Source organism: Priapulus caudatus, unplaced genomic scaffold (assembly GCF_000485595.1).
Source record: "Priapulus caudatus unplaced genomic scaffold, Priapulus_caudatus-5.0.1 Scaffold171, whole genome shotgun sequence".
Taxonomy (NCBI): Eukaryota; Metazoa; Priapulida; class Priapulimorpha; order Priapulimorphida; family Priapulidae; genus Priapulus; species Priapulus caudatus.
In genome coordinates, this window is record NW_014577232.1 from 217,930 (window position 1) to 231,326 (window position 13,397).

At 42.5% G+C, this 13,397-nt stretch overlaps 1 protein-coding gene across 4 annotated transcripts in view; it reads right to left on the minus strand.

The window, feature by feature from the left end:
• Positions 1-436: 436 nt before the first annotated feature.
• The window catches only part of LOC106806657 (annetocin receptor-like), a 17,403-nt gene continuing 4,442 nt past the window's right edge, over positions 437-13,397 (minus strand). For 2 of the 4 annotated variants that reach the window (XM_014808666.1, XM_014808667.1), the window contains 2 exons: positions 1,483-2,295; positions 437-859 (listed from right to left, as the gene is read on the minus strand). In XM_014808666.1, the coding sequence (XP_014664152.1) occupies positions 519-859; positions 1,483-2,245 (1,104 nt within the window). In that variant the 5' untranslated portion in view covers positions 2,246-2,295 and the 3' untranslated portion in view covers positions 437-518. Of the gene's footprint in view, positions 860-1,482; positions 2,296-5,902; positions 5,943-11,926; positions 11,959-13,397 lie in introns of those variants that run through there. The other 2 variants (XM_014808669.1, XM_014808668.1) reach the window with 2 other exon arrangements.

Here is a 13,397-nt window from a genome sequence, read left to right on the forward strand (position 1 = left end):
CGTTATTTATAACAATTTTACTGTACCTTTATTGCGTTTTTTTGTAATTATATAGATAGGTATAGGTGGCTATTATTTTAATGATTACTAGCCATGAGGACATCGTTTCTCGATGCAATCATACGTAATGTAACGTACTGCACATGAAAACATTGCAACGTACAACAAATGCACTTGGCACTCATGTGCAGATATGGATCTACCCACTTGGTCACGAACGTATACGCGAACGCAACCACACACACGTACACTCACATGTAAAATAACGTTATGAAATAATATACATGGTAGGAAATGAATCCTACATCACGCAGCGAAAAATTAATAAAGATATCAAGTATTGTGTTTTATATTATACACAAAAATACACGTATACGCGCGCGTATTCACAAGCACGAGCGCACGCACGAAGAAACAATCGCACGTACGGACGCACACACGCGTACACACGCGCACATATACCCACGCACGCACGCACCCTAAATAACGCACCCACGAGAGAGAGATCATACTCGATTTCATAACCATTGCGATTCCTTTCCGGGAACAAGCTTCGCATCGTTGGACTCGCTCTCGGCCGTCGCCGCGTTCTTCCCGTTCGGCTGACTCCCGCCAGTTTTCGGGCTGTCCCTGTCTGCGACTCGTAGCGGCAGCTCGCTCTTACAATACGACTCCGTCGCTGTTTGATCAGGCAAGTCCGGAGCGCCGATGCTGTGCTCGCGGCGTCCTCGATTCACCTTACCGCAAGGTGAGCAGATCATGTTGAGTAAGTGGCCACTGAAGCCCAAATAGATCCACGGATTCGTGCAAGCGTTGAGGCTTGTCAGCAGCAAGAGGATCGTGTATGCAGTGTGATTCCCTGCAGTGCAACAAGCAAGAACGTCTGCGTGAGAAAACAGCCAGGGCAGTCTCGCGTTCCACACAGAGAAGCGTGAGAAATAAGAGAAGCGCTGTTAGTTATTGTTTTTGGGGGGCATCAGGTATTAAGGTCTCAGGTATCAACTGCTGCTAGACAAAATTTTGTGCGTTGCTTGATCATCTAAGCTTGCTAGCATGTTACTAATAGATGTCCACAGACGTACACATCATAGCACGACCTGTCTCCCCCCACTGGCACCATGCCGAATCGGCTCGATCCCTATAGTATTTTATTTTAATTTTATTTCTTTTTCATTTTTGACATAGCTGTACATATAGAGATAACTCTTGAGTGACGAAGATAGATAGACAGACAGACAGACAGATAGATATAGCCTAGATTCCGTATTCGAGGTAACGTGATAATCATTAAAGCGTTTAGGTGTGCCCTTGTACGGTCAATTTTTTAATTATGTATCAATGTATCGAGATATTAATCACCTAATTGTACAAGAGATGGGTTTATTGCGATATTCCTGACACAGTGACACAAATCAAGAGAAGATAATAATTATAATAATGCGCAAATATTCTCTCTTTATACAATGGATCATTCGCACTTACCAACAGACGAACCCGAGAATGTCATGACCATAATGGTAACGCACCACGGAGACCAGCACACGATGTAGGCAATGATCACCACCAACGTCAACCACACCGTCTTCACCTTGCCTTTGCCCATGCACTGACCCCAGAGGATGACCTTGACACACATCATGACCTGCGTCGTCGCCATGATCGCGAGAGGCACGAAGAATATACAAATGACGAACCAGGTGGCGTAGACCTGTGAACCCCACTTCTGATTGAACTTCACCCAGCAGTCGTATATCCCCGTGCCGTCGGCGACCTCTTGCTTGGAAAAGAGAAACGGTTGCGGTATGCTGAACACGATAGCGATGATCCATGCGATTCCGACCATCATGTGCACGGACTTCTTGGCGCTCCACTGCTCTCCAAAACTGCAGCATCGGGTGTAGATCACTGCTCGGAACCTATCCAGCGCCATCATCACTAGTATGTAGCTCGACAGATAGAGAGGCATCACCTGCATGTACTTGACGACTCGACACGCGACGTCTCCGCCCTTAAACCGATAGGTGATGTCCCACAGCATCTGCGGCAGTACGTTGAAGCAGGCCACCATCAGGTCGGCAATGCTCAGGTGCAGCATGAACCAGTACATTCTGCTTAGCGGGTACTTGCAGGAATAACGCAGCAAGGCGATCAATACGAACAGATTGCCGAAGAGAGCAAGAGTAAAGATGGTGCCAAGAATGGCAACTTCGACCATCGCCAGGACTTCGTCTCGTTCAGCTGACATGTTTGGGTCCTCGGTACAGTTCACAGGGGTTGGTTAGCCCCTTCACGTATCTGAAAAGCAACAAAAATTGTTTGGTTTCTTTATTTCGCTAAAATAAATCTACATACACGTATGTACGAATTTATGTAACCCGGACTGTCCTTGCGCGAAGATACTGTATAGGACTTCAGTCCCTGTATATGCGCACGCGTGCGTGAGGGCAAAGCCATTTTCAGGCAAATGTAAAGAGGACCTCTCCATTACAACGGAATAGACAAATTTGTGTTTTTTTAACTGAACACGGCATTATCTCAATGGTATATCTAAGTGTCGGTGGGTGTACTGGGGGTAAGTCGCTAAATTAAATATAGTGTAAGTAGTATAGTTTAGTTAAACTGTAATGTGATAATGGTTCCTTACAATAACAGTACTGTGTGATACAGATACAGTGTTTATCTTCTGCATTCGCAGTTCTCCGAATGTTATTTACTGGCTGTCTTTTTGCGTGAAACACAGAAGGCACTCCAAACTAATGCCTTAATGCCACATCGTGTTATTAACCATTTTCCGTCGCACACGCAGCACACGGATTACGGAAAGCTTTGAAAATCAAAATATACCCATAAAAAACTCAAATTGACTCAGTGAACTATATATATACATACACGTTCAAGATTTGGTGGCTAGAGCCAGTAAAAGAATGTTCATGCTAGCTAGGCTTAGCTGTGCAGATCTTGTACAAATTTACTGTGGTTACGTCAGACCGATTCTGGATGCTGCACCCGTCTGGCACCTGGGCCTTACCAAAGAGCTGTTCCAATTCTGTCACTGTGAAAATTTTTATTAATTAAATAATTAATTAGATCCGGATCACCACCAAAATGTCATCAATTCTAAGTTACCCCATTTCTGACCTATCCTGAAAATTTTATGACAATCCGTTCTTAACTTTTTCAGTTAGGCTGCACACAAACAAACCCACAAACCAACAAACACACGCCGGTTAAAACAACCTCCTGCCGACCCCTTGGCGGAGGTAATAATTGGAATAGGTATGACATGTACGATGAGGTACTATCTCAGCTTCAGATCCAAAGACTTGCGTTTCGTCGCGAGCAGCTTTGTGAAAATGTTGCTTATCAGCTAGTTGTAAACGATTACAGGATATTTGCCCTCCTTCAGCAATAAATGTGTGTAACCGCATAATACGGAATTCTAGTAAACTCCGGCTTGCAAAAGTCCCTCGTACCAGCCGGTACTTCAATAGCCCTGTTCCGTACATGTGCAGGATGATTAACAAATTGTAAACAGGCACTGAATTTTTAACATTAGCATGGATAATTTGTCTTTTGCTTGCGCCCCTTTATAAACATTTTGGTCTCTTTGAAATAACTCTCTGGGCAACTTTCGGTTATGTGATATGTTTAATTCTATTGATTCTATCATTGTGTCGCATTTTAATTGTAACTATTTTTTTTACCAAAAATCACGTTATTATTTAGTATATATTCAAAAGATGGTTTTTAGTTGTAGGGATATAATTTTACGAACCAACATTTTAAGTGATACTCATCGTCTTACCATGCGGAACATATATTTATTGTAAACATATCATCAATTTCCAGTTTTATACTGCCTGATGATATTCTTGTTTTCAAAATTTATTTTAATTGTAACGTTTTTATCGTAACTAGTTTTGCAATAAACCTATTATCTATCTATCTATCTATCTATCTATCTATCTAGATCTATCTATCTATCATCTATCTGATATTATAGTATATATTATCATAATTATTATATCTATATATATATATATATCGGTGCTGGGTAATTCACAAAATGTGATCACACCCTACAGATGTTGCCTCTAGCGATTGCTAGCTTCAAGTTGTATAGTGTTGAGAGTCTACACCATGTCTACGTACTAAGACCGACACTGATGGTTAGGCCTACTGGCTGTGAAATACGATAGATAATTACGATCATGGTGCCACATTTTTCATCCTACGGGTGACAGCGGCATGACCCGCGCCGCCCTTCTTTGCCGGAAGCGAGTAAACTGCGGCACGAAGTTGCAAACATGTGTGATCCATTTACCCACGACAAGTCGTGTATAAGTAGTACACGTGTTGGCGGGGACGTACAAAAGGAGGTTAAGCAGATTACGGACGGAATGTAATTGGAAAAAAATTTCACTAACAAGCCGCTCTCCTAAGCTACCGTATTCGTAACGGGCTCTCTGGCCGCACGAACAAACCAGTAATGAGTAAAATAAAAAAAATCTGTAAATAAGTGTTACACAGATATAGTTATAAACAGAGTAGATAGAGCGTCAATAGGCGCGATATCGTGTTTTATTGCAGTTTGAGTGGTTTACGGTTGAGGGTATGGTATAATTTAAGCGAGAAATATAATATTTGGCTATTATATTACTAATTATACATATTTTTCAAACTACCAGTGGTCTGGACCCGGTTCCACAGACGTGGATTAACTTTAACTCTGAGTTCAAGCTAACTCTGAGTTAAACTCACTAACCGAGTGTAACCGTTAGTAAACTCCGAGTTAAATTTGGGTTTCATAAACATGGATTAAATCCTGAGTTAAGTAATAATTATTTAGCAGATTCGCTGTTACTAATTACTGCGACAACTCCTTGATGTTCCGCCGTCATTATGCCTATATGTTATTATGTAACCCATGTAATCAGGATGTAATCAGAGATGACACTTATTTTTCCAACGATCTAAACTGTAGTTTAGGTTCTATGTTGGTTAATTCCTCGTCAGCTCAGATGTACGTATGGGCAGTTATATGATGCAGAGTCATTTATATAATTATATACGCCCACTGAGTTTAGTGTGGTAAAATAAATCAGCGCCGTTACGTGCGATTTTCCCCTTTAACATTACACAGTGGCAAACATTAATTTGTTTTAATGTTTTTAGGCGTTCTCGCCATCATCTGTATATGTTTATAGCGGTTCTAACCGCAAATCAGTAGATCTCAGCAAAAATCTTAAATCAAGCTTATCCAACCGCTTTCACTTTAGGGCAAATATTTACGACTCTGTTCAAAATCAGCTACCTTTGAAACGCCAGTCTGATACCCCCTGCTGCTGCGCATTTAGCGCTGTCTGAATGCGCACGATAACAGTTTGCGAAAAGAAGTTACACAAATTGTTAATTACGTACGTTACCAAGTTAATCGCCGCGTACAAACACAACGAATGAATAGCTAGCATAATATATACAAATTTCTCGTGGTCATGTCAGACTATTAACGCAGAAATGAAAAGTAAATGAATGTAGTTTTAACAAGTGCTCTGTTAAGTGTCATGCACATATCAGACTTACGTCATCATCGTCATAACGTAATCCGGTGTAGGAAAAGTGTTCACACGAAAATTTGGTCGCAGGAAAATTTGTCACACAGAAAATGTTGTCACAAATAGTAAATCTCGGTATACTACTGTTTCCTCCTTCCGAGTTTTTCTCCTCCACTCTCGCTCACTCCCTCCTCGTCGTGTACCCCCTTCTTATCTACATCCTTCCATCTCCTCTGCTACATCCTCCATTTTAATCATATACCTGTTTCTTCCTTCTCCACCTTCTCCCCCTCCTCCCATCTTGTCGTTCGCCACCTCCTCCCTTCACCACCTCTCCACCCTCTCACCTGCTTATTTTGCTCCTATTGGCCTTCCTCATTCTTTTCTCTAATAAAAGAATTTATATTAATTATATATATATTTATGTCTAGACATCACGAATATAAAACTACGTAATATCAAGAGCTAATAATACCTATTATTATACTATAATACCTAGGTATTATTAGCTCTTGATAATATATGTATATCGCAGGATATCAAACGGATATCTTTCCAATTTTTAAATATCGCAGGCAATTACAGCTATAGAAAATGCTTATAACTGTTACAGCTACTATTATTGATATACTGCCCACCGCTACGCCACAGCTGGTGCCGAGGAAATGCGAAATGCCCCACGCACGCACGCACGCACGCACGCACACACACACACATACACGCACACGCACACGCACACATACACACACACACACACACACACACGCGCACGCACGCACGCACGCACACACATACACACACACACGCGCACGCATGTACGCACGCACGCACGCACGCACGCACGCATGCACACACAGTCCGATTTAGAAAAGCGTATAGGTTGCGTCGTTGAGATAGCGGGCGTAACTCGGCGTTACCTTGACGCCGCCCCTTCTAATTGTTGCGAGAAATAATTAGCGGCATCACTCCGCTCACTGACCGTTGTCCTCTAGTTTTGACGTCACACCGTATTTTCGGACTCCCTCTCAACCAGCAGCAATTAAAGCCGTTTGGACTCGTGCCAATACTTATGCCATGTACACAGATGTGGTTAGTGATATTCTGAAAGCTGTACTGTAACTTCAAACGAACTAATAATGCATGATCGCACGACGTAAATTCGATATAATTTTATTGAATAATTTATTATAAGCCGATATGTTATCTCCCGCTAATATTTCCGCGGAGGTACGAGCTTTTATTTAGATACTTACGGATTTTGATTGGAAAGCGATTTTTCTTAGTGTATAATTTGATAATGAGCTTATACTAAGCTACATCAATATTTGCAAGTAAATTAGGTGCATTTCTAAGCACATCTGGTTTATCATAATGTTGCAATGCGAACAGTGCTAATCGTTATATTTGGAGTATATAAACACGTGAGTGTGACTGTGCTTTTACTATTGTGTGCACGTACGCAGGCTCAAATATACTTCAAACGCTTCGGAACATAAAACATTTATGAATACGGGGCCTAGTATTTGCATTCTCAGTACCTAAAAATATTTCTTACGCACTCATGCCAATTCTTTAGGCACGCCGGATGTTATTCCTGCAATACTTTTATGATCGATGATTGGTTTATTAATTCGTCATTCGCGCCACCGAGGGTATACGAATAAGTTACAAACCAAGCCGCAATAGTATCACAACAAACAGCCCACATGAACATGGGACTGGTTGTGGGGTTATTATCTGAGAGCAGTAACATAAAACGAAATGCAAACATTAATTCTCGCATGACGCAGTGATGATGCGATGGGTTGTACACGTTCAGATTCAGTGTACGTACGGCACAGCTAGGGCAACGTCACGTCCCACAGTTGATTTCATTCACAGATGATTCAACCGGGTGCTGGACGCATTTCACTGCAACTGAGATATAGATATCTGTGTTTAACTTAGCTGTTTGATGTGTACTCAAAACAACTTCAAACTAATATTGGCAAGGCTAACAATTATTCGACGGTCGAAACCCAAGAAAACACAATATTGTTCACATAGATCAAATAATTCAACAAACAGCTATATACACACCAAATTATAGACTGACTCGAAATGCCCCTAGCTGTGTCTGCTTACACAAACTTAATGCCAATAACAGTGAGGCGGCCGTACTAAAATTGGGCAATTTCACCAATGTTGAATTTGGTCAGGGCCAAATGATAATTACGCATTACTCTATTGCCGACACCTGGAACATATACAATCATTACATGACAGCTCATCGCCAACAGATCGTAACATATTATAGGTATTATAGATTACCACCAGCAAATATGATACGTGTACATTAGTATCAGAGATAACAGAAGAGGATTTGTACGCGAAGTATAGCAGATAGGCTATTTTAGCTATTTGAGAGTCGGAAGTGATATAAATTCGTCGTTGTTTCCGTTTACTGAGTAAAGGAGTGCACTTGGTTTTGCAAATACACGAACAAATAAACCGAATATTTGAACTTCTGCGGCTCGTCAACATCACTGAAGCAGGGCACAGAAGCGCGTGCACCTACCCGATATTTCCATGTAGGTAATTTTATGACGGCCTGTTCGCTAGTTCAGTATCCGCTATTTACTAGCTTTTACATTGGACATGTCTACGTGGTAAGCGATTGTAAAAGCTGTTCTACAGCGAGACAAAGAGAAGTTGAGTATATTATGCTACGTGCACTTCCGTAAATTGCCGCTTATTTATGCTTACACTGGGCACACGCAGCGGCTCTGTGTGTGGTCATGCATATTCTGTAAATATTCTAGAACCCGTATTCGAGCAGCTACTCCCGAATATTAAGCGCAGATTTCAAACGCCGCAAAGTTTAGAAACACACGTCGAAAACCACCGCACACGAAAGCACTGGTGCTGAACTGATAACTAAACACAATTTGTATTTACTACCACAGTCTTATAATGTTTACGTAATCTCTATCGCCTAATAATTCCACGTAAATGCCGTTCAAAATATTTTTTTGCAACACACTGTAGGGGGGTTTGTCGACACACTGGTAAGGATGAACGAAGGCGTCGAATATAATGTAGATAGGTTTATTCTATGTATAACTTACGAGATACATATGCGCAACGTGCAGAGTTGACCAAGACATAAGTGCCTGACGCCCACGAAAACCACAATCAGAACCGAATCCCCGAGTCTCTTCCGTCACCTCCCTTTATATGGAAGTCCTCTCTCTCTCTCTCTCTCTCTCTCTCTCTCTCTCTCTCTCTCTCTCTCTCTCTCTCTCTCTGCGCTCTCTCTCTCTCTCTCTCTCTCTCTCTCTCTCTTCTCTCTCTCTCTCTCTCTCTCTCTCTCTCTCTCTCTCTTTGTCTCTTCGACCTATGTCTCGGCTTCCCTTCGCTCTCGCCCATTCGAAGGCGCTCTACCTTATTTAATTAGTGAACCTTCGGAATTTGTCATGTTGATTGTGCTACACCCTTGGTTCTGACCGGTCGTCAGCTTGCCGGGGTTATTACCACTATCCCCTATTAGGAATTATATTACTCATCCTATAGTTGCTAACAACTAATTACTGTTGTCACCCCTATTCGGAATGTAAACACGGACTAATAATGTCGTCAATAATCCAGGCGTCCTTTATTATCTTGCTACCGCTCTTATTTCTCTAGCAATCTGCTATCTCTATGTTATGCAATATATCTCTACGTCTTATCTCGATGTCTCTATATCTGCTATCTCTATGGTATGCAATACGACTCTGTTGTTTCGCAACGCTACAACACGGTCTAACCGCACGCACGCCACTGTACGCAAACTCACAGAAAGATCTGACAATAGAATTTGAACGACGTTTACGAGAATTTATTAGGCGATAGAGAGTAGATAAACATTAAGAGTTTGGTAGTAAATGAATTTTGTATTTATTTACCAGCATTCTATTGTTGAAACGGCCCAAGTGCCTGTGGACTGCACAGTCAAACTCGTGGTGCGCAGATCGGTCAGATATAATCATCAATGTATATTGTGTGAAACCAAAATAATTTTAATCCCAACTTCAAGACTGATTTCAAAGGTCCCTGCGACTGCTACAACTCTGAACTCTCAACGACCCACGGAGTCAATATAACCTTCACTGCATATAGCGTCGTAAATATCATAGAAGCATTGGCTTCACTTATTCTCAGCTAACAAATCTATTCGTGATCTCATGAGTGCTGGAGTATTTGGTTCTATTCCGGTGTGTTTAATGGCACTGCACTAAATTCACGCCACTCGCTTTGCCCAGAACACAGTAGGCCCTAGTACTGTAACGGTAGTACTGCAAACCGAGTGGTTTACATGAAACTATACACTTGCGGAAGCTAACCCAAACTATCAAAATCTAATCAAACGCGGCGGCGTTACAAAACGCATGTGCGAGCACTCTAGTATTGAAGCTCGGCTACTTCATCCGTCACTGCCTTTCGCATCATGTACTAGCTCCCACCATTCCACTACACCTCTTATACACCCCTACCATTTATACTCCATTGCGTACGTACCGCATATACAAATATCTAATAGGCGATTACATATTTCAACACCTAATAACATCTCGGGCTCATGGGCCGTTCTAATAACAGGGTGATGCACCATTAGGAGCGTTCCCAATTTTAATGTCATTGATGTCGTGATATAAAAGCGATATAAAGGCGGGTGGAGAGGGCTCTAATAGCAAAAGCAGTTCAGTCCTTTGTTAACAGTAGTCGAACAAATGCCATGTTTAACCCTCCTCTTGAGGTCAAAAGGTTATCAGACACTTACTCTTCGCACGTCAGCAAAGTAGATTTCACGGTCCTTTTCAATAAAGTGATAAAAATGGTAGTTCAGGCGGGCTGAACGGTAATTGGTGTGTGAAACGAATGGAACTCTGCAAGGCTAGGCGCTGCCATACCTGCCCACTCTCATTGGTTGATACAAATCTACGTGCCTGAAAACTCTCTGTTTTAAATAATTCGCGTTTTAATGTGGTGGCATTGTGACCACGTAGAACCCTAACGCTAACGCGCTAATGCCTAACCCTAACGCCTAACCTAACACCCTATATCCTAACGCCTAACACTACTTAGAATTGTAATATTCAAAAATTTAACTAATTTGTATCACCAATGCAGAGTTGGATGGTAATGCAGGCCCTAGCTTAACCTACTGAGATGGTAGGTCACTCCGGTCCGGTTAGATCGCATAGTTCTGCAGAAAATGTCTGATATCTGACACCTTTCGCCGCCACTGCCTCTTTGACGGCTCCAATTTCGCGCTTGGTGATCGGTTTACTCCCCATCACCTATACATGCGAAGTATTAAAGGGAGAGTTACTCTTAGGTTTGTAGGGTTACTTTCAGCTAATTTAGGTATAATTACGCTCACATAAAAAGTTTCCATAGTTCAATCCCCGATTAGAAATATTATTAAAAAATGTTTGTAAACCTAACGACTATCCAGTTTGATTACAACGACGGTGCGCCACTCGAACAGCGCACGATATGATAAGTTGGCGCGAAAACACTTTCCAAGGGCCAAGGGCTACAACGCGAGGAGTTTTTATTTATATTGTATTGTAAAAGCGAAAAAGATTTGTAATATCTTTATAAACGACAGTATAGGTTTCACATGTAATATGGATAAATTTGGGCGCGCCGGCTAAAGATGAATATCGTTCGGTTAAATAGCATTTAGGTATAAATAATAATTGCACTTTGTGATTAGCCTCGTCGTGTAACCTGCAAAATAAAATGTCAAATAACCGCAACTTTTTCGGGGTGTCAGCACGGTCGCGGAGTCATGCGCCGTTTCACAATTCGTCAGCGTTGATGGTGTAATAATTATAACAATTAAGATTAAGTAATCTGGTAACAGAACTACCGTGTGGTCCTAGACCGATTTGTTACATACAGAATACAGTCTGTAATGCAGGTAAACATCCTAGAGGCGTGACTGTCCCTTGTAAGATGTATATAACGAGCGTAGGCCTCTAGTACTGCATACGCCCGCGGTCGCTGCCCGCAGGCTGCCGATCGATCCGCGGGCTATAAGTACTAGCAGCTAATAAGAGCTGTAGGTTCGAGCCGTTTGATATTTGTGGCCGCATTCCGTATGTTCTTCCTATACCGTAAAGTTGAAGGGGGAAATATTACGCTCTCCATGTGAGCAACATCTTGACCTTTGAGCCTTTGGCCCCAAATTCTCGCCCAGCAAAAACTTTCTACTAGTGAGTAGTAGTAGGTAAAATAAATGCGTGGTTCAATTTACCATAATTTCATCACAGTAGAAATTGCCCACGGCTGCCTGTGAATAACGTGAAGCAGCATATAAAGCTATATATTATGATACGTACATGTTCACGTGATGTATAGTCCTGTACAGCTGTGAGTGAACAACCGTCACGGGTCATGCAACACTGTCTGTGATGTTGTGTCCGTCACATTCCACGCGCGTGTTGGTATAAACCCCGCGGATTCGCGGTTTTTGCGCGCGCTGTTACACCTGGTAATAGTAGTATCGTGGCTGCGCGATGAACCTGAAAAGGCGACTTGTAATCGAGATGAAGACTAACGCTAAGGGAAAAATTCGTCAATGCGATAGTGAAGGCGTGACTGTGCGGTAGGCCGACGCTTGCGTCAGCTACGTGAATTTAGCATAAGTACGTGCTGTTCCTAAGTTCGGCGCGGATTACGAATAATTACAATGTATTTGCAGAATCAAGCCCTGCGTTGATTGAATGCAGGCCATTCATGCCACAGGCCGCTCACCGCAGCGCTAAATACCCGACGTCATAGCGCGAGGGGCGGACTTATATAGTCAAATAGGAGCTATCCACAGTCTACAATCGAATGTAGGCGCCGTTAACTTAACTGATTAAGTTTGATGCTATAGACACTGGAGCGGATCGTGGCAGGAAGGGCAACGCGAAAAAATAAAATCCATCGACTGTAGAGGCATAATTATAAAAGGTGATCAGAGAGCAAGGGGCGATCGGGTAAATAGTGAAAATGAGAACAGATGTGCGGAAGGAGAGTAGATAGGAGAGGGGCGATGTGCGAAAAATGAGAGCGGAAATAGAAAACGATCAAAGTATAAGAGGTGGCGAGAAACAACTCTTTCAATTCGAAGCATATTCTGCAGCTTATCTGCTTAACGCTGAGCAATGTAATGGCCTGTTGTACGCTAACCGTGTAAATCAGCATACCTTTACTAAGCGATATTATCGCGTGAAAATTGCGACCGCACCGTTTCACGTCGATCGTCCTTGTGCAGCAACGCTTCATAACACGCGCGTGAGTGATTTCTGCTAATCAGTGAAACGAGGGGCGTGGAGCAAAGCGTTCCCAGAGTAGGCAAGCTACTAATGAGAGAGAGAACAATCCGCGCTTAGCAGCTGCAGCTGACGAAGGCTCCGTGCGATGTGTTCCTAAGCGCCCGGTGGGAGGTGTGCTTATATACGTCTGCGCGGTATCCCGCGCGTGGCTGATAATAAACGATAAGCGTTACCAACATTGGGCGGACAAAATCAGCGCAAACGCGTTCACCGTTTATGTGATTATCGAGGAATGCACGAGGAAACTACCGAATAGGGCAATAAAGTATAACGCAACTGTGGGCGCAATTAGTTCTGCTATTGAAGGCTAAATTACTAACGTAATCCGTGCAGTCCCGCATGTCGACCAACATGAGAACAAGATGTTGGGCAGTAAATGCGCAAAAATGCCCCGCATCGCAACGTGCTGGCGGATAACGTCTGTGATATAACGTCGGCTAGGCCATATGACGAATCGGTTTTTTCCACCATTATTAACAGTTTAGCAGCC